The 22,336-nt window shown below is 39.9% G+C and overlaps 1 protein-coding gene across 2 annotated transcripts in view; it reads left to right on the plus strand.

The window, feature by feature from the left end:
* Positions 1–3,578: 3,578 nt before the first annotated feature.
* Positions 3,579–22,336, plus strand: part of SLC17A6 (solute carrier family 17 member 6) — a 30,428-nt gene continuing 11,670 nt past the window's right edge. Inside the window, exons 1-3 of one of the 2 annotated variants that reach the window (XM_015863427.2) lie at positions 3,579–4,215; positions 7,148–7,400; positions 8,181–8,299. In XM_015863427.2, coding sequence (XP_015718913.1) covers positions 4,130–4,215; positions 7,148–7,400; positions 8,181–8,299 — 458 coding nt within the window. In that variant the 5' untranslated portion in view covers positions 3,579–4,129. Of the gene's footprint in view, positions 4,216–4,889; positions 4,913–7,147; positions 7,401–8,180; positions 8,300–22,336 lie in introns of those variants that run through there. The other variant, XM_015863428.2, reaches the window with a different exon arrangement.

Consider the following 22,336-nt stretch of genomic DNA (forward strand, 5'->3'; position numbering starts at 1 on the left):
TGCCCCTATGATCTTTGCTCCAAGTTCCATGTTTCTATTTCTAAGAAGGGGAAGAGTCCTCACAAATGAGCAATTTCTGTCCACATACATACATGCTCTAGTATGTTTCAGCTCAAGCCCTAATTCTTTGTGGCACATAGAAAAATTAGTACTTATATTTGCAGTGTTGTAATGAAAACCTCCTTCCTAGTAGCCTGACAATGTCAGTATTTCAGCTTTACTTTGGGATTTTACAGTTTTATGTTCCCCCCACCAAAAAAAGTAACATTTATTTAGAAGAGACATCAGCTTCCATTAGGTTCAATAAGCAGCTACCACAAATAGAAGAGTTGCATCATAATTTTTAAGGCATGTTTATGCTGTCCTCAGTCTAAAGTGATAATACTGGTATACATTTTATGGTATGGTATACATTTAATGGAATAACTACAATTTTAAACTCAGAACTTTTTCTCAAAGGTGATATCATGTTTTTAAGGACAGTATTTTGTCACATTTTGGTGCACAAGGAAAACAAAATTTATTAGAAGTAATATGTGTGATTGTATGATTTAAAGAAACACACAGAATTATAGACTGGCACAGGTTGGAAGGGACCTATAATCATTCATTTGCAATCTCTTTGGACCCAGTTGCCAACCACTAGATCTGTTAGAATTTCTTTTAAAAATGGATCATGAAATGCATATGCATTTCTAACCTCTGTGTACATGACCCTAGGAAAGAGCAAATCCATTTGTCAGCAAAGGCAAGGTCAAAAAATGAACTGCAGTTCACACTTGGTGAGTTTACAGATGACACCAAGTTGGCAGGCAGTGTTCATCTGCCTGGAGGAAAGAAGGTGGTTGAGTCACTGTTCAAAGAGGTGTTCAAGAAACTTCTAGATCTTGTACTAGGGGAAATGGCTTCACAGAATCACTGAATGACCCGGGTTGGAAGGGACCTCAAGGATCATGAAGCTCCAACCCCCCCTGCCTGGCAGGGCACCAAACTTCCATATTTACTAGATAGATCAGGTTGCCCAGGGCCCCATTCAAACTGGCCTTGAACACCTCCAGGGATGGGGCATCCACAGCCTCCCGGGGCAGCCTGTTCCAGTACCTCACCACTCTCCTAGTAAAGAAGGTTTACTGGGGAAGTATTGGAGGTTGGCGAATGTTTGGACTGAATGACCTTGAAGGTCCTTCCTAACCTTGGTGACTCTATGGTTCTTTCAATGATGTTTTACCTGAGGGTGCAGTTTGCTTTAGCAGTGCTATATCTTAAGCAGGATAAATGTAAACTGCTGTGTTGGTTTTGTAGTCCTCAAAATGGATTATGCTATATTTAGACCCAATGCAGAGGTTTGCTGGGGGAAATTTTGAGAATAAGATGTAAAGCAAATATGAAAAACTGAGTGAATTCACTTATTAAAGTAGCTCAGTTAAAAACCTGTAAAATGGATTACTTACAGAAATATCCCTCCAGTATTCTTAGAGATTTTTCAGAACTGTGTTTTTCACTGGATGGCTTTTGACAGGTTCTCTTTGCTTCTGACCAATACGTGGACACTTAGTGGTGATGCCCATGCTAAAATCTTCTGCATCATGTTCCATTTCACCTGCTACTGATGCATGATTATTTCAGCTGAGCTAGAAATAGGCTTTTTGTGAGAAGTATTCATTATAGAAATAAGTACTGATAACTATACTGATAACATTACTGTTATATTTTAGTTTCCTAGCTGTTTCCTTTAAAAATGTCTTACTCTGCCTAAATTAAAACATTAATATGTAATACTTAAAGAGCTGACAAGTCTGTGCATCATTTATAATACTGCTGACATTTGCTTTCTACTGTTTCTGTCAATTCTCACTCTGAAACAGTAAGAGCTGAGTTTGGTCAGGATGTAGCTCAAGGGTATCAGCATATTACATGTATATATGTTTCTACTCTAAATGCTCAGATCAGCAGCCTGTTCACAATAGTTTTTCATTGCCCATAATAGCAAACTACTGTGGGATATTTTACACACTTAATAAGAACTTATTTTCCTCTTGGAAGATGCTCAGGAATGTCTTATCTAGCCCTTAAATCCATGCTCACATTGCATGAGAAATTATTTCTCTTTCCAAGAAAATCAGATATTATGTACTTGATAAAGGCTGTGATTTTGATATAAATTCCTGTTGCTACATTGAGCCATAAAAACACTGTCACTTCTGAGCTTTCTAAATCAAATCAGGGCCAGAGCTTCTTGCTTGTAGTGTGTAAATAAACAGAACACCTTTGCCCTGCAGATTTCACAGTCTCAAATTCTGGGGGGAAAAAAAAAGAAGAAAAAGAAGAAAAAAAAAAAAAAGGCTTTCTCTGTGGAATTCAATCTCATTTCTTCTCCACTAAATGTTTATGTCACCCCTTTTACGTATAAAGGTTTCCTCTGAGCATTTGCAGTGGCACACTGGGAAGATTTGCTTATATAACTGCCTAGGCTTGCATATACAGGGAAAAATCCTTCCAGCAGTGCAATGGGAATGATGATTCTGTATGGAATCATATGCTAGAAACCATGTTCAGTACATGCTGTAACACAGAAATCCGTATTGTGTTGTGATGCAATTAGCAACGTTTTAATTACGTGTAGCTTCAGCTGCTATTTTACTACTTCAAGGACCTTTTACATCTTTTAAAAGAAATATCAGAAGTCTACAGATCAGTCTAATGACAGTCCACTGCTGAATAGGAATTACAGCATTGAAATAACTAGCTTTTCTTTTATAAACGTGTTCTGTTGCTGTAAAACTTCACTAACCCAACACCAGAGGGCAACGTCGGAAACGAATGCTTATATAAATCCAAAGAGCAGTTGCTTGTGGGATATTGTGGCTATAACATACATTTTCACCAGGAAGCCAAACTTTACGTTTTATCACTGGCTAAGCAAGCAAAGGAGAATAATGATTTTAGAAGAAATTCTTTAGAACACAAGTTCCTGTTTGTTTTTGCAATTGACAAATCTACAGGAGCTTTAAGATTGGCCTTTTTCTTAAGAGAAATAAAATGTTTTGTATGTACAATTTACTGCCAAATGAGAGAAGTCAGATAATTGCAGCTAGATTCTAGAAAGGAAAGTAACTGTGTTATCAGAAGGTGCCAAACTTGTTCCTATACAATATACGCTGCCAAAGGGTCTGAATGTTACTCGGGCCTGTTATAACACACGAATGCAGAGGGCACGAAAGATATTACGCACTCAAAAGAAAATGATTGCCAATATGATATGAAATAAGCCGCGCAAGTCCATACGCAGCGATAAATAAATGCACCTTTAGAATACTTATAGCAAGATCTGTACTATTTGCAGCCAATACCCCGTTTCCCTCGCAGTGCTGCTGACTGCAGGAAGGCCCTGTCCTTGTTACCCCCACGACTTGCTCTCCCAGTGGCTGCCCATGGCCCCATAACGCTGCGGGTCGGGCTCTACAGAGAGCGAATAGGGTGGGACGCGGCGCTGACCGCGGTGCTGAAAGAGGCGCAGCGGGCTGAGGTGCCGCTCGCCGCCGCCCTGGGGCGCGACCTGCGCTAGTGGGCGGGTGGCAGCAGCGCGGAGCGGACCGGAGCTCCTCGCCCTCCGACCGATTTAGCTCCGGGTACGCTGCTCTCTGCCTACCGGGGGGATTCGCACCCCTCCCCCTCCGTTCTACAGCCGGGGAAACCTCCGGCATCAAACCACGATTCTTCTGCAAAGCTCCCGAGGGGGGTCATCCGTCCCCTCCCAGCCGGGCATGGCACACTCCGAGCCCGTCATCGCTGAAGCTTGCGGGGCCGAGAAGACTTTCTGACCGTGCCTCGCAGCTCCGCGCTGCCGGGAAAGTCGGGGGCTGCCTGCAGCGCTCAGCCTCCCTCTCGCTGCCGCACACAGGCGCGCTCCCTCGCCCTCTCCCCCTCCCGCCCCCCCTCCCCGGCTCCGCACGCTCTTCCCCTCTCAAACACGCGCGCACGCTTTCTCTCACTCTCCCTTTACTCGGAGCTGCACTGATACCATTTAATGATGGGGAAAAGTTAAAGGATTAAAGCAATATGAACCATCGTTGCTCGTAGCAGTGCCCTATCCAGAGCAGAGCAGAACCGAGCGAGCATCACTGCAGGAATGGAGTCGGTAAAACAAAGGATTTTGACCCCTGGCAAGGAGGGATTGAAGAATTTTGCCGGAAAATCTCTTGGTCAACTCTACAGGTAAGACAAAAATATATTAGAGAACTCTATTTCCCAGGAACAATTGAAAGCTTTCATTAACAGTGAGCTGCTGATAGAGGTGTGCTTTGGGGAGGTTAGTGGTGGAGGGGCTGGGAGCTGTTTATATATCGCTGGTATAATCTGGGTAATGGAAACTAGTGCTGGAGCTTCTCAATATGGCACCCTTGTAACTTCTCTATCTGATTCGTAGATGCTGCCAGTAAATATGTAGCCAAGGATTACCCCATCTTTTTCGCACAAAAACAGGATCCCGACTAGATACCATAATCAGCAGAGAGCAGCTCCCCTTGTCTTTGTTTTTTATTAATTTTGGTACTCGCTCACAAGACCTTTATCGCTGCTTTCACAAATAATTAAATTAATAATAATAATAATAATATTTCCGAGATTTGATTAGTCTTAGCCCTTGTGTAATTCGTCGTCAGAGGAAGATAAACAAGGATATGTATAAATAATTGATGTCCAAATGATTTTTTTTTTCTAATGCTGAAGCCGAAACGTATGGAGGGATGTGTTTAATTATTTATCCGCCTGCACTGAGAAGCAACCACCAATATACGACTGCAACTGCTAAACTCATAGGCATGCCAGCATGTTTCTGTGTATACCAATTTCTACCATCTTCAAGCTCTGTATAGACAGAAAACAGACACAAATCCACGCATATCTAAAAACGGTATGTACTAAAGTTGACACATTGTGCCCCATCCAATCTAGTGACTTTAGTGACCTCTAGGACGTTTGAGAATAGCCTGTGAAATTCCAATGTATTTTGGACCTTCTCCTCTGCCAACACTTATCCCAGCGTTGTTTCAAATTACGGATTAAAGCTAACTGCGGATTTATCTGTCTACTGTAGGTCACGTAAAAGCCTTTTTTTTTTTTCCATGCCTATGCGGCAGTATTGGGCACAAGCACAAGGCTCTTCCACAGCATGAATCACAACTTCTGCTGCCATTTTAAGGGAAGGGGAGCTATTACTGAAGCGATAAGAAAGAAGTGAATCTTTCATTTTAGTGAGAAGAGCACAGTTTTGAAAAGCAAAACAGCAGAACCAAAGCCAACAGCAACGTAGTAAATACCCTGCACTTTATCATTATGTCATACTAAATTGTGAGGAAAAGTACAGAGGAGTAATTGAGAATCCAGAGAAACTGATTAAAAACGTCGTTAAGGAAATAAACTTTTTTTTTCCCCTAAGAGATTCCACAAAGCATAAATGAAACGACCGTCTCTACTGCTTTTTGTGTTCTCGTACAGTGAGTAATGGAGAAAGCATTTGTATTATCCAGCAAAACTCCGTTTGAAGTCTCCCATTAATTAACAAACGATCCAGTTACCTTTTTCTTTCTTTTTTTTTTTTCCTCCAACGCATAAGATTGAACTATTTTAGTTCCGATTCTAGGAAATACTTTTCACGTCCCTCATATGTTAATGTCTTCCGGAAGATAATCCCGTTTAGTGGAAAGACACCTCGTGCATCTTTGTATTCGCACAAACGAATTTTTAACATAAAAACACGGTATTTTCTTGTATTCGCAATTTAAGACGGTAAGAAACGATGCAGAATTAAAGCACGGAAATATTTCACCCGGCAAATAAAAATCGTTAGGATTTCAACCGAGTAACCGTGAGATAAAGCCTCCCCATTTCCTTCAAAGCACAGGCAACAATCTGAGCCTGATTCTGCTAATTGTTAGCACCCCATTAGCCGGATGAGTTAACCTCAAAGAGCTGCTCCTCTGATGAGAATGTCTGAGGTGAGAAGACACTCCTAAGGAGGGGGTTAGGGCAGTGGCAGGAGAGAGCCCAGTGTCGGGAAATCGAGAGCTCGGTCCTCGAGAGAACGGAGCTAGGATGAAAGCGGTTGGTATTTCAGTCTTTTCAGTATCTCACTTGCTGCAAGAGAATATTGAGAGGTTCACCAAGGAGATCAGCTTGATACATCCGCTATCTTTTCTTATCCACTTGCACCAAAAAGATAGGATCTGCTCAGTAATCTTTCACTGATTGGGAGGCTGGGATTTTTTTTAGGGGGGGGAGGGTGGCATTTTATTTATTTATTTTTAAGAGGAGAGGGTGGGGCATTATTCAGTACTTTTCTGTTGATTCGACATCATAGCTCGTAATGGTCAGCACCCTCCAAATTTCTGCACATTGATTTCTCGGAGATGATGGGACTCCCTTGTAAAACCAAGGGAAGCGCAAACGGTGAGATGGAGCTCAGAGCTGAGTTTGGAAGGTAAAACCTGCCCGGCGATCACACGCTCACAACGTGTAGCTGAGCAGATGCGATATTTACCAAAGATTCCTCCGGAGACGTCAGTTCTCCAAAGACAATCATGTTTTCTTTCCCCACTGCATGTGACAGCCATTTTGCAAATCGAAAATAAGTAGCAATACCACCGCCCCACCCTTTCTGTTACTCTTTCTATTGTTCTCAAACCAGAAGCAAAATGCAGACTGAGCTCTTTCCCCTTGGCGTTTCTAGTACGGCAGGGGGAGAATAAAACCTTCTCCAGATCACTGTTCTAGTTTCCGTGCTCTACCTCTTGGGCTACCCAACATGGCGCCTCTGCAGTGGCTACAGATGATGTCTTCTTAATGCGCCCTACATATTTAAGCAGAAGCCTTTAATGATAGATGAGCAGTTCTCAGCTTGAGCTCCTCCCTGGGTTTCTGCAGAGGGTTGTCGCGGGGCGGAAGGGAGCTGGGGATGACTAATCGTGACTCCCACAGGTCACAGCTGAAGAACAGCTGAAGGTGAACGGAAAACAAGGAGTAAACATCCAAAGCAAGCCGAAGCAAGGGGCGGGGGGAACTGTGAACTTAAGTCTTCAGCTACCCGAGTTGGCTGTGCATTCAGGCAGCGGGGCGGCAGGGCTTGACTTTCCCTTCTTGTGTCGGGCAGAGTCCTAGAGAAGAGGCAGAAGCCCGGGGACACCATCGAGCTGACGGAAGATGGGAAGCCTATGGAAATGCCCGAGAAGAAAGCCCCGTTTTGCGACTGTACCTGCTTCGGGCTGCCCCGGAGGTACATCATTGCCATCATGAGTGGACTGGGATTCTGCATTTCCTTCGGGATCCGATGTAACTTGGGAGTGGCCATCGTGGACATGGTCAATAACAGCACCATACACCGAGGAGGAAAAATTATTAAAGAGGTGGGAACCCTTCCCTCGTAACTCCCATGCCCTCTCGGTGACATTCCCAGCCTCAGACCCGGCACCTCAGTGCAGGCAGCCGGGCTCTCCTGGCTCGGCAGCGCTCACCCTCTGCAAGGATGCTCCCGTGCCGCCCCTCAGCTCTGCCCGCCGCCCTTGATCGCCCGGATCCTTAGCTGGGGAAAGATAAATTATTTCTGCCAATTATTTTTATTTTTCAATTGTAGTTCCCAGCACAAAGCCTTTTGGGGCAAGAATGAGCGGGCAGATACGTTTTCCTTTTGTGCACCATGTAGGAAAGCACAGATATCTCGTAAAACAAACACAGGGAAAGGAAGACGTCTAATAAACGACCGGAGGAGGGTGAAAGGGAAATGGGGAGGTTATGTAGGAATGTCTGATAAAACAGGATGAAAGAATTTGAGTTGAAAAGGCGTTAAATGCCGTGTTAAATCGGCTTAGAGCGTAGTGGGCAAGAGGCGGTGTGACAGCCAGACGAGTAAAGCACCCCTCGCAGGCCGGGAGCGGCCCGGGGGGTCCGCACGATTCCGCTGCTCTTCCATTCATGGGGCGGCCGGCGTGGGTGCGGTGAGGAGCCAGTACCAAGGGGAGGCAGCAGGAGACCCTCGTCCCGGCTGCCGAGTGCCACCGCCAGCCTCAGCCCCCCACCCCCCTCGACCGGCGCGGTGAAGCTCTTAACGAGAACATTATTTAACCTGGCACGATTACAGCCTTCCTCTTTTCTTTTTCTCCTTCTCTCCCGGTCCCTTGCTTTGGAAGAAAGCGAAGTTTAACTGGGATCCTGAGACAGTCGGTATGATCCACGGCTCATTTTTCTGGGGCTACATAATCACCCAGATCCCCGGAGGGTATATCTCGTCCCGACTGGCAGCCAACAGGTAACGACGGCCTCAGTATCCCCAGGTTCATGCAGGGGGGCTGGCGGGTGGCTCCTGCCTCGGAGCTCAGCTCCAAGCTCCCGGCACGGAGCAGCTCCTCAAACCCTCCGCCCGGCCCGGCTGTAGGAGCTCTAAAGAAGGAAAGTAGGAAATATGGAGAAGCGGCTGTTTCCACGCTCCCTCCTGAACTGCCCGCTAGTTTTGCGAGGAATCTCGGCGTTTGTTTCTTTTCTCGTTATGTCCTCGTTAAAATTAGCTCGGGGAGGTTGTGGCAGCGCTGTTCTAAAGACCCGCATTCAGAGCGAGTTCAAAGATTCATTAGTTCCTCAAAGCCTGAGAGATATTCCTTTTCCGCCCGAGACAGTGTTGTTATTATTATTTTTTTCTTTTTTTTCCCTGTGAAAAAGGAAACCATGGGCAGGAATTTTCCATTAAGGCAAACGAACTTAGAATGGTCGAAACCCACGTTTCAATTAGACTTACACAATGAAAAGAAAGTGCAGATGGTGCGGGGACTTGAGGACTCGTTTCTATGGTGTCTGGCTATTTTTCAAGCACCCAGGGTGCGATTCTACCTGTTAATTAGATCCGCAGAGTATTCAAGACACATGATGCTTTCACGTCCATACTTAATATCACAGGCTCATCGGTCGGCAAAACAGCAAAGGTCCTAGTGCCAGTCTTTAAAACCACAGCAAATTAAATGTAAATGGATACTAAAATCAACAATATATACCTTTATCTCTTCTCATAAGTGTGCAACATCAAAGGTAGGCAGAGACTGACGGAAACACTCTGCTTGGAAAGAAAGCTGGTTTGTATTTGCTTGAGAAAGAGGGGAGCTATGGCAAAAATACTCTCTCCAAGGTGAATACCTTTTAGACAGATATCTAGAATGAAAATAAAGAACACTTACTAATGGATAGATTCTTAGTAAGTGAGATAACCATCCCTTAGTAAACAAACCCAGAATGCAGTGTATATATTGAAGTGGGATATGCATCGCCTGTCAGCTTACAGGTACCACCTTTTTGTTAATAGCTCAGACATCTAAAAAGGCTATTTCAAAGGACAGCTGCCTGAAAGGTTCCTTCTTTGAGCTTTTTTGCATCTTTGCAGAGTCTATAGCTTCTCAGGATCAATGGGAAGTCTTACCTGAGTTAAGACTGACAGTTCTGACTCAGAGAAATAAAAGCCTGTCCTTATTTGCCCTAATAATGTCAGTAATTTGAATTAATACCTATTTCAAGTGTTGCACCTACAAAGATTCACAAGACAAAAGCATGGACGCCTAAGAAAGCCCAATAATTTACACATGCTACCTGACCTAGGTCAATCAATTTTTCCTTCCTCTTTATGGATATTTACACTTACATCAGTAAATAGAGGCCAGTTCTAATTGCTAACCTGAACATATTTTAACTCAACAGTTTTTCTGACATTCATAACCTGTTATGAGCACCATGGAAGCTTCTGAAACAACAACAGAAGGGAAATGACCATGTAAACCGCAGATTAAAGGAACGCTGCTAGTAGTAGCAAACAGTAACATATAGATGATGTCTGTGACTGTTCTTTAGTTTGCAGATAAAAGATGGCTTAGAACAGAGACTTGGATTGCTAGATGTAGTGGCTGGAACAACAACACATCGAGGAGTCCAAACCTCATGTTAGTTCCTGAATGCTACAGATTATGACATCTGTATAATCACCTTGAAATGAAAGATACTCAAAATAAGGCACAAAGCTTGAAGTCTATACCTTTTCCAAGAAACCCCACATCAGAAGTAGGCAGGGAGCCTAAAGCACCATTAGAATATAAGCTATAAAGTTCTGTTGCTTTGCTTATTCTTCAGACTCAGCCACTCCATGCTGAGTCCACCATGCATATGGTGGATGAGAGCCAAGATTATTTTCTTTTTAATTATTTAAGCATCACTGAATTTGTGACTTCAACAGTTTCCTTTGCATTCAGAGCAAGTTTGAATTTATACAGAACATATAACTTCAGGTATCCTCCATATAAAAAATAAAGCCTCACCAGATTCAAGACAAGCTATAAGAAATGGTCATTAGTTGAAGAAAAGTCCAGGTTTTTCAAGAGGGAAAGTAATTTATTCCCTGAGAATGAAAGAGATAATTATTGATTCAAGACGATAGTGTGAATGAAAAACTGATTCCCAAGCATCAAGAACCTCAAGGATGGGAACTGGGAAGAAGTTTAAGATGTGCTTTGTGAGCTTTTGTTTTTGACAAGGAGTAGCAAAGTGCACAGGACCAAGTTTGCTTGACACTAGGATTTAGTCTAGCAACCAATTAAAGAGATTGGGTTGATACAACATGAAAGTGTCACTAAGACATAACACATGAAAGAAGATACCACAGGAGGGTAGTAAGTAAACCTTTCTACACACAGTGCACTCATTTCAAGCTAGGCCGAACTCCTTTAATTTTATTGCACCCTTATTTTAAAGGGCTTACTGTCAATCAAGAATAAGCAACACTGAGCTCTGAACTCTCTAATATATGTATTTTTCCTCCAATGGAGCCTGTAAATGAGCAGCATTTTACTGAGATTCTTTGCTAACTGAAGTGCTCAAGGCTCCTGCTGCACAGATATTCTGTTCTGCTTTGAACAATTGCTCCTATCATGCATAGATTCCTTTAATTCTGACACATCATATATAGTGATTTACACACATATTTGTGATCTGCAGATTTTTATGTAGTAAATGAAATTACTTAGAGATTTGCTCTTGATAGCTTTGGTCTCTATTAGTATTCATCACTGATAATTTTGTTACAGTATTCTCAGCCCAGCATTTAGGAAAATGCTTTATCTTAGGTATACTTTTATAGCAGGTTTATGCTGCTATAGAATCAACATAATCAAATGAAACCACCACTGAAAATTCCAGAGAGCACTGAAAAATACTTCTTCTGAACACTTACTTTTCCAGTGGTCAGTGGCACTTAGAATCAGAGAAGCACCAAAGTTAGAAGAGCCTTCTAAGGTCATCCAGACCAACAGTCCACCAGCCACCAATATTTCCCCACTTCCCTTAATCACATCCCTTAGCACAACATCTAAATCTTCCTTGAACACTTCTAGAGATGGTGACTCAAACACCTCTCTGGGCAGCCCATTCCAGTGCCTGACCACTCTTTAGGAGAATAAATTTTCCCTAGTATCTAAGCAGAACCTCCTCAACACAACTTGAGGCCATTCTTCCTAGTTTTATCACTAATTATATGGAAGAAGATACTAAATAAACCCAGGTCAGTGCACCTGTCAATCTTTTATTTACTTCCATAGAAAGAAGGAACATTCAGCACATTGTAAGAAACATCATTTTTCAAAAGACATGGACTGGGGCTTCAGGTGAGCCCTCATTTGCAATTAGTCAAGCTTTAAACTTATATCTCTTCAGTCATGTGTGGAAATACAGAATTCCTTTTTGCTACAAGGCTAGAGAACTCTTCTTGCAGAGGAGGACTGGAACAAAATTAGTATGCAACCAATCACAGTATGCTGAAGGAACAAAGAAGTACAATATGGAGTTCTCTATGTAGGGTTTATTTCACCAATATCTTAAGGTCCACCTTGCCATTAAGGAAGCATTGCATAATGATCGCAGAGAATATTGAGATGTGCTCTGAACTACTAGAAAAAGTATTTTGTCACAAAGCACCCAAGCTTTTATCTAATCTAGGTTGTTTCTCCTAGATGAATTTATGTACAGACTTATACTACAATTCTCCCCACATTGCTCTATAATGGGAGTAGAATTGCTTCTGCAGAGATGTTTATGTAAATACCTTCATCAAGAACAAAAAGCAGCTATGATTCAGAGCTTTTGAAACTGTAGGGCCAAAAACAGGTGAACAAGTTGGTTTCAATGCACTCTGGTTAGTAATATAAAAGCTTTCTATCAAAAAAATGAATAAAAAGTGAGAATCTATTTTGAGATTCCTGGGGATTCAGTGCTATATTTTCCACGAAAGTCACTGTGTATTTTCAGTAGTTTGAGTGGGGTTTCTGTGAGAAGGACCTGAGTTAGTTTTGCTGTATTTATAGGTATTTTGCCTTGAAAAACTGAAAGGAAATGTAAACTCAACTCTTACGCACTAATTCAATGTATCCACACTAGGTAGTTAGCAGATATTTTACTCATAGTGTCAGTTAATGTCATTTAATAGCACAAGTCTCATTGTTAATGCTTCTAAACTACAGGTTTGAATGTGAGCATGACCATGGCTCTCACCAGAGAGGCAATCGTTAAGCAATTACTATGTCATGAATAGAAACATTATGAAAGCTGTCAATCTAAACACACTAAGTCTTAATTTCTACCTAGTTCATTGAAATATCTTTAGCTGGGGTTAATCAGACATTGCCTTTTCTTAAGGAATCTTAAATGAGTAATTCTCAGTGGCTGATGACCTCTTATTAGAGGGAAGAAAAGAAATTGGTGCTTTGATAGTCTTCGAATTTAATCTGTATATTTGGTTTAAATGGAACATGACGATCAAGATGTTTAAATGTTTTAAAACAATTCTAGGTGTGCAATATCATTATAAGAAACTCAGAACTGAAATATAATTATATACCGTTCTGTGGTATTTTAACAACCATAGTGAAAAGAAACCTGGATGTTCTGAAACTTTGAGGGGGGTGTCAGTATAGTCTGGAAACTGGAGCAGTTTTTCTTGCCCTTGAGATTACCCAGGATGATCAACACTGTTAAACTAAGCAAGTGTGCTGGAAGGCACTGAAAACCTCAGGTGTACTTCATCTCTCCCAAAACATGCTTTTCTCTGCCCATATAATGTATAAGATACCAGGTTACTAGGATCTTTGCCCAAGTCAAACACAGTGTGATGGAGCCCCTTTGTGTGTTTTTCACAACCAAATACTTACAGTTGGACTAGTAATACTAGCAACACTGGTAGATTATGAAGAGATTAATTTGCATCTAGTGTTCAAGGACATACCTACTGCTATGATAGTGCTGGGCAGGCCTTAGACAAGACCTACTGTTATGCTCACATTTCATCAGCCATTTTAGAAATATGCAGAAACACTGATTAGCTCATTAGTAAAAAATGGATCAGGAAAAGCAGTGATATAACAAAGATCACTTGGTAAAGTTTTCTGTTCCAATTAATACATATTAGTCTCAAATGCCAAGTAACATCAGGGAGTGGGAAAGCTGGTGAGGCTGAGTGAGATTTTAAGCTATTCTATCTGATCCTCTTGGAAGGAAGTCAGTGTAATCCTGGGGTATGTGTTTTTTTGTATTCAGGATTGTCAGTTTATTTAGGTCAATGGAAATTACTGCAGATTGTTGCAAGTAATTTGGGTAAGAGTATTAATATGAGTCTTTTAAAAATCAGAAGTGGGTTACAGGAGAGTCACAAAACTAGTTGAAAGAATATAATGACATGAAGTGAAATAATAGCAAGAACTCTGTATTTAGTGTATCAGTATATCAAACAATACTTGAAAATAATTTGATTATAAACTATGCAAGTAGCTCGACTGAAAAACCATTGGATATAAATGTGTGCTTTAAGAATATAGAACAATATAACAAGAATCAGTAAGAAGCAGCCAGATTAATGAGAGTATAAAGAGCAAGAACATTGAAAGTAACCATTTATATTTTAACTTCTGATAAACCCTTTAAAATATAATTTAAAGACACACTGGAAACCTGCAATAAAACCATTGTCCTCACTAAAGCCTTATTATGTTGTGGCAATATTTCCTCACTGATTTTCAAAGTAACAGGTTAAACATATATTTACTGTTATTTGGGAATGATTCTCTGAAGTTAATGGGTCATTGTTAGATTATACATGCTCAGGAATTAATTCCCAAGTGTGCAGTCACATATTTAGAATATAAATGCAGTCTTTGACTGTAGATACCAAATAGTGTTTCAAAAATAGGTCTGTAATAACCACAGAATTTCTGGTAAAGCAATGATGACTATTTTAACTCATTTGTATATACTCCAACAATTAGAACTCTGTTACACAAAGACTTAATGAAAGCAGAATAGAATGACAGCTTTTATTAAAGAAGATATAATGAATTACCTTATAATTCCATGATAATGACTTATATTTCCCATTATCTGTTAAACCACAAATCCACTATTCACATTAAGGATCATCGTTACAGAACTACGCTAAATTTCTCTACAACTCAATTATCTCACATCTCTGTTGAGCTCTTCATCATTGTCACATTCCAATCTGAATGAAAATACATAAACATCAAACTCTCTTTAAATTCTTGTTTTCCATGCACCATTCATCTTGATATTAAAGGCTAAATCCTCGTACCCAACACATAATCCAGTTGGATTATTTTCATGAATACACTTGGTGATATTTCAGAAATCTGCATATCACAGCATTTCATCTCAGTCCCAAACATTTTCACTGAGTGTCATTAATGTGTCACTGAAATCATAATATCTTTCTCCTTAACTTAGTCTTACTGACAACAAACACAAAGCATATGAAGTGAAACAGAAAGCAACCAAACACCTTCACATTCTGCCATTGGTAGATATAACACCTTGTGGTTTTTTGGTGCATAACCTTGGAATGGTGAGATTGGAGCCAAATTCTGAACTTACGAAGAAACGAGATGACCTTGCACTGTAGGAGATAACCCTTCAGTTGTACTTGCCAACTCCAACTTTCAGGTTCAGTTCAAAATCCTGCAGATTTAACTGGGCTACAGTCCCAGGCACCAGTGTTGGGTTTGTCTGTTTCCAGCCTATTTTGCACACCAAAACTGCCCTCCCCCCAAAAAAACCCTTATAAAAAAAACCAAAATAAGATGTTTTTGTTACCCTACTGCATTGCAGAGTCTTTTAAGCACCAGTTACTGCAAGTAGGGGACTGGAGAACCATCCCTGAGTGGCTGGTACTGCTGCTCCCTCTGCCATATGGCTCAGGGTCTTTCCATTTTTCTGTCATGAATGATGGAGCATTTATCACAATATAATGATGCAACAAGGGATTTGGATGGGGGTTTTGGTATATAAAAGGGGGGCTCAGATGTGTGACAAAAATTAATAATGTATCCAAGCCCTTATTATGCTAGATTAGATGACGGGAGGTCAGCTTTTACATATTAATGTTTCATGAAAGGCTTGTAATAGGATTTAGCATGAAAGGCACACAGATACATCCCCCTCCTCCCTTCTACACATATGAATGAGAATAACTTGTCTTTATCACAGTATTAAAAAGACTGATAGAGCTGCTGCACTATGGCTTCAGGCTGTAGGCTGTTACTGGATGGGATTGGTTTTTAGGCGATACTCTTCATGTAGTATGTTCAGCCAGACTGGCACTTGGGAATAAGTGTTCCCCCCTAATGTCAAACGTAGCTTATTCTGTCTGCTAGGCACCTGAATTCATTGACCACTCTAATACTCATGGCATAATTCCAGCTTTATTAGGCCTATGCCCTTTTATGCTAACTAAAGACCTGATTCAGAAAAAAACCCACTATATTCTGTCTGTCACTCATAGAGTCATGAACTGTCATGGTGGGCTTTTAAGGTGTATATATATCCATAGTAGAAAGGTTAACAGAGTAGGCAGAAATGAGCCAGTGCTAGAGATAAACCATAAGATGATATAATGCTGAAAAACATCTCCCCACACAGCATTCATTTTCATTTAGTTCATATCAAATAAGCAAACTGAAGTAGAAAATATCCCAAGAAGGACAATCAGCATGACTACAAAGTGAAAAGATAACTAGAGTAAGGAAAATATTATCAGGATTATTTAGGTTATTTAGGTTACAGAGGGATGAGCAAGTGACATGGCAGGTATGCACTGAATAAACATGAGTATAAGTAATGTAAGTATTCCAGATTGTCTACTCACAGTTTGCTGTCAAAAAGGTCAACGCTCAAGTGTGAGGAAACAGCTGGAAAAAAATGAAAACAATTGTCACAATATAATATGGAAAAAAAACAATTTTCCAGAAGTTAGTACAAGCATACTTCACATTGACGTAAGATAGAAGCAAGCAAATCATCATTAATGGTGTTAGAAATTTGCTTGGAAGCTCTATGCTTATCATTAACATTATAGGCCAAACTATTGTTTTCTTATTTTTGCTGAGAAGAACCTGTAGTTGTCCACTGAAAGTAACACAAGTCCACAAAAGGCAGATTTTTTACTAGTTATTTAGATACAGAAGATAATATCATCCATATATGTCAGTAGTGCCAAGTAACTTCTCTTCTAGCACTCTCCTAGGCCTTGAACCTCCAGAATCCCTGCTGAATTTACTATTCCTCACGGCCTTTCAAAGAGGAAAATCTAGTCCTCTCTGAAATAGAATAGTTAATTCCAGGCATTTTTCCCAACAAATATCCACGATCACTTCTTCCTGCTTTGCTATTTTAACCTAATTCTGTATCAACACTAGATTTCATGCTAAAAAAATGCAATTTATGCTGGCTGCATAGAAATATTAACATTGCTGTCATTTTGCTCTGAAAGAACCCACATTTAACCCAAGCAGTGCAGATATAGTTATCTATAGCACTTGATATATCAGAAAACACTCCACCAAGCAGTGCAGAAATAGTCTCTAAGCTTATCCATTGCCAGATCCATAAAACATTTTTGAAGTAAGAACATGAAGGATTTATTTTATAACTTATTATGCATATCTAAAATGAGAAGTATTTATGAATCACAGTCCAAGACCTGGAACTCAGTAAGACAATTTAAATGAGATGGTTTGAAACATGATCTAGCACATTACATATTTAAAGAGCAAGCCAACCTAAAACTAATGAGCTAGAAGGAATGTGTATGAATTTTATCTAGACATATATGGGTATAATGAGCTGTAAAACAGAACTACAGGTCTGGGAGATTCCCCAGCTGAATTCAAAGAGAAGACAGAGAAGGCTAATTGCATAATCAAATGAATGAAGAACAGGAAGATGGGGTAGAGAGGACCCAGCCTGCTTTGTGATGCAAAAGAAAGAAGACAGAATTGTTACAGGGGGTAAAGTGCAGACATTAGAACTGCTAAAATAAGACAGCATGAGTGCAAGATATCTATCAGATGTAGAAAGTAACAAGCTGGAAAGGCTTCCAAAGTAAGTAGGGCACATGCTAATTACCTATGAGTTGGAACTTCATCTGCTTATGAAAGGATGATGTAATCCACTTTCTGGTAAAAGCATTGATCAGTATTTAATGACCCAGGAGGCTTTTACATCCAGCATCAATTACCATGATGCTGTAATCAGATGCCAAATTCTTCAAAAAAAAAAACAAAACAAAAAACCAAACCAAACATCCTGTATCAAATATATATCTGAAGAGCAAATGGATCTTCTTGAGAAGTATTTGGGGACTTGGTTTGAGTTCTGAGTGCCAGTTGCAATAATGGAACTCAGTGAAGGAGAAGGTCAATGGGACTTTGTATTCCTGACAGACATTGACTTAATCTATATGTGGCATTTCTCTCTGGCTCTTGATCGAATCAGACCTTGCAAGGTCCATTCTACTAAAAGACTTGGGAATACTTTGGGATTTACTCATCTTCAAAATGTGCAGATCAAGCTAGAACAAATATGAATCATCAAAATGTTCTATATTCAAATCTTAGAAGTCCCTCACCAGACAATATAGGTGGAGATACACCTTTTAAGAAGGGAATGTTAAGTAGCAGCTAACAACCTGAAATACACAGTGACTGAACGTACTGTGAACTCAAAAGATGAAGATAAAAAAGATAGATGCCATTTCTAGCAACATCTGCAGAAGAAATGATCCTGATAAATGTCTGCATGCTTACAGACATTCCAGCCAGCTCTTGTATTTATAGCTTAAACATTTTACTAACAAAAACATGCAAAAAAAAAAAAAGTTAATCCAATATCCAGCTTTGTAGCTCCCCTTGGCAAGAAATCATTTCAATTGTGAAAGAAATAAAAACAGCATAATCAACTCTAGGTTGCTTTGCTGGCCTTTTGTAGGAGGTTTGTCAATGATAAGCGATAGTCAATGATGTCAAAGAAGAAGATAAATTTTAGCAACCCTGAGCAGATAGAACAGTCTGAAAAACTCACTTCATGTGAAACACCTGCAGTTGCCAGAGCTTCTTCTGCTCTGGAATTCTCCCGGACAAGCATAGGTTCTTAAATATTCTTTCTTGACAATCAAGACCTAGTTTCTTTTAATATATGCTTGATACGTTCTTTTCTGGAAAGTGAAAAGTACTCAGTGTTCTTTATGGTTTTTCTAGCAAGGTCATTGAAAACTTAAGTTCAATCATAGACCCACCAAGGTTGGAAAAGGCCCACAAGGATCACCCCATCCAACCATCCATCCATCACAAATCATTATCAATGAGAAAACTGATGTGACACCTTCTATGCATTCATAGCTCCCAGTTTCATTCCATTCAAGTGCACATCATCTTGTTTTGTGGTCTTAGGTGACCAGCATTTACTATCTTTAATTAGTCTTGATTTTAACAATATGACATTCATAACTCATTCACACTGCATATATTTAAGCATCTTAAAGCTCTTCTTGAAACAAATAGCTAAAATTACTATTTCAAACATATACAGCTGTTTTTCTCCTTTTCAAGAATGAACTTTAGCTAAGATACTCCATATGCTTTAGATTTGACATATTAGTTTCCCTAAAAGTTTATTTTTAAAGAAAGTAGACCACAATTATCTGAGATTAAGGAGACAGAGATAACTCTAAATCTTCAGTGACATTAAAGAATGACAACAATGAAATGCACTGGATTCTGACAGCTGGGGAATTGAGTCATACTGTGCACAGTTCTAGGTTTACGGAGTCATTGGAGCAATTTTCACCCCCAGTCCTTTGGGGGAAAGGATTCTTCCAACCAGGACTCCTTACTTTCAGATATCATATGCGTAACCCAATACATCACCCATCTGGTGTTCAGCATTTAGCAGGCATCTGTATTCCCACTGTTCTCAGTTCAGTTTATAAGCTGACACTTCTTTCAACCAAGTAACCAAATCTATAATGCACTGCCATGCAGAACGCTAATGTAATATGAATTGCATGAAAAAAGCAGATGTGAATAGTGAGACTTCACAGAGATTAGAAACCCAGAGGTGAAAATAAGTGCATTTCCTTCTCTCTAGTTTTTCCCCAAAGAGGAAAATGAGCCAGCTGGCTTGAAAATAAAAAAAGATCAGTTCTTCACTCAACTTCATTCTATTCTAAGCATTTCTCCTGACTTGTCAGAGTCATTTCCTTCCTCTGTTCCCATCCCAAATGTCTCTTAAATATGATTTTGCTGTTATTACTACTTGTGTTACTGAAGGACAAAGTCTCAGTTCACAACAACCTCCATGTAATGCTTTTGTCAGTAGAACGCTGAGGTTCAGTGTTAGATCCTGTCTATTGGGACTGAGTCTATTGAGTCAAGAAATGGAAATAGATAAGCAAAGCACAGATTCTAGTCACTTCTGTGGGTAGGATTTACATTTTTACCTTCTCCCTGACATTCTACTACTGTGTCTATTACTCTGTCTTCTGTGTATGGTTAAATTCCTCTATATATTTAAACTACTTGCTGTTTTGGGGTCAGAAAGGAATTTTCCCTCCCATCTAGAGACTGCTGAAGGGAAATAACAACAGTTCAGTTCTCTCCTAATGCCAAGGCAGAGAATAATGGCATAGTCATTGGCCTGCCACATATCTGTGGCTTGCTGCAGTTTTTCCCAGATTTTCCCTTATATCTACTGAAGTTCTTCAATTATGCCACGGAATTTAGATCTGTTTTGTGGTTTTTAGAACATGCCCAGCATGAAACCAATGTTAATGGACACCTCTGAATGAAAATTCAACAGCACAGCTAATTGCAATCTGTAGGCTGGTCTCAACAAAATAGAGAGCCAGATCCTGCTGTAAGAAATGCTGAACTCTGGTGGTATTTGTACCTGACATATAAAGCCTTCAGCACAAGTTTATGTTGCTTAAGAAGCCATCTCCAAAGATATGCTTAGGAGGGCACAGTAGCTTATGACTGTGTATCATTGAGGGTCACGTTGATCTGTACAAGATGATACCAGAATATTAAAAGGACAAACAAATACATGTATTAAAAAAAGCAATGCAGTGCTGGATAGGAAGGAATATTTATCCCTTTACAGGCTAAAGTCTCGCTTAAAAGAGAATCATGTTTGCTCAGAAATAAAAGTAACCCATTTTCAATTGCAGCAAGTACAGTTTTGGAAAAGCACATGCCTGTGTGTTTGTGGAAATGTGGGGATACTACAGAAAAACATGGCTTAATGTATATGTCATCTGTCTGGCCTTTTTCATCAGACTTATGCAGATAAATGAGTAGTGAGGATGAGGAGAAATGTAAACAAACCGTAAAATCAGTAGCTTAAGAAAGGTAACAAAGTGTTGAGAACTGAAATACAGCAATTTAGGGGTTCGGTGTGTGGGAGAGTAAAATTCTTTAGAAATACATTCTTGTTTGCTAGAAATTACTATAGATATAGTTAACTGAGATACTTGAAACAATATGGAAATCCATACCAAAAAGCAGAAGCATATCCCAATACTTTGTTAGTAAGAATTTAGTTGGGGGGGGGGGGGGGAAATAAATGTAACAAGGGAAGACTGATGTTATGAGTGTGCACTGAGAAAAGCAAAGAAAAACAAACCAAATGAAAGAAGATGCATTTGCCATTGACTGGGAGTTACAGAGGAAACAAGATCTGCACATTAGATGTGCACTAAAACTGTAGTTTCTAATTCTTTTCTTGAATACAAATTAAAGAGATTCCTGAAAAAGATTTTGATAAAGCAAGGCTGAGAGAGAACTGACACTCAAGTAACATCGAGTACTTCTATTATACAATCCTCAGTGTAACAGAACGTTCTCTAGTATCTGTGTGCCTAAATACAGTCAAGACTTTGTTTGGAAGATGCTCCCCTCAGATCATTCTCTGAATTGCCTTTTACTTGATTTTCTGAAAGAAACAGATTCAAGGAAACAGCTTCCCTTTAGTGAGCACAAGAACAAAGAAATTCTGGGAAACACAGCTTTCAACTGTGCCAAAAAGAAGCGGATTCCAGATACAGATATGAAACACTAGACTAAGTTTCCTTGAATAAACAGTTACATAGCTGTTTTGAAGATCTTGTCCTTATAAAGAAATAAAGATTGTTTTCTATCTTAACATGATTTTGCCAGGAACAGTGACTTAGAAAGGGTAACACTGGTTAATACTAGGTAAGAATCTGCTCTAGAAAGTCTATACACTGACACAAAGCTGATACAAAGCTACAAAAGAAGAAATAACTCATACAAAAATTAAGAATAATAAGCAAAGTCAGGCCAAACCTGCTGACACAAACCCATACATCAGTCAGTCCCAGCAAATGCACTGCTCACATTGCCAAATGAAGGGACAAAGAAGCTGCACACAGAGCTAGGTTGTGTCTGCCACAAGCTGCAGAGCACAGGGAACACAGTGAGAAGATCAGGTCTGAAGCCATTTATAATGGAACTTCCTCTAAGTGACAGGCAGTATTTCTCTGTATGGCTGCCATTTCCTACTTGTCAGACTCTTCGAAATGGAAAATACTCAACTTGCTCTTTAAGTGTTTGCATCAGGCTGTAGTTTTAAACAGATAACACAAGACATGTTTATTCAAGGTGAGTTTCCCTCTAGAAACTTCACAACTTCTTCCTTCATCTAAAATCCATTTTTCACTAACTTATGGCATCACACCTATTTCTGAAGAACATATATCAAAGTTAAAGGGTTCTATCAAATCACTTCCACATCAGATACCAGGATGCCCTGTGTTAACATTTATCCAGGATTTTTCTTAGCATTACATGGCTTTGTATAAAGAAAATGGGCAGTTAAAGTGGATTTTTTAAGAATAATGTTTCATTTCATGCACATACTTCTTAATGTACTTGAAGAAAAAAAAAACAGCATAACTCATTTC

Source organism: Coturnix japonica, chromosome 5 (assembly GCF_001577835.2).
Source record: "Coturnix japonica isolate 7356 chromosome 5, Coturnix japonica 2.1, whole genome shotgun sequence".
NCBI classification, from domain to species: domain Eukaryota; kingdom Metazoa; phylum Chordata; class Aves; order Galliformes; family Phasianidae; genus Coturnix; species Coturnix japonica.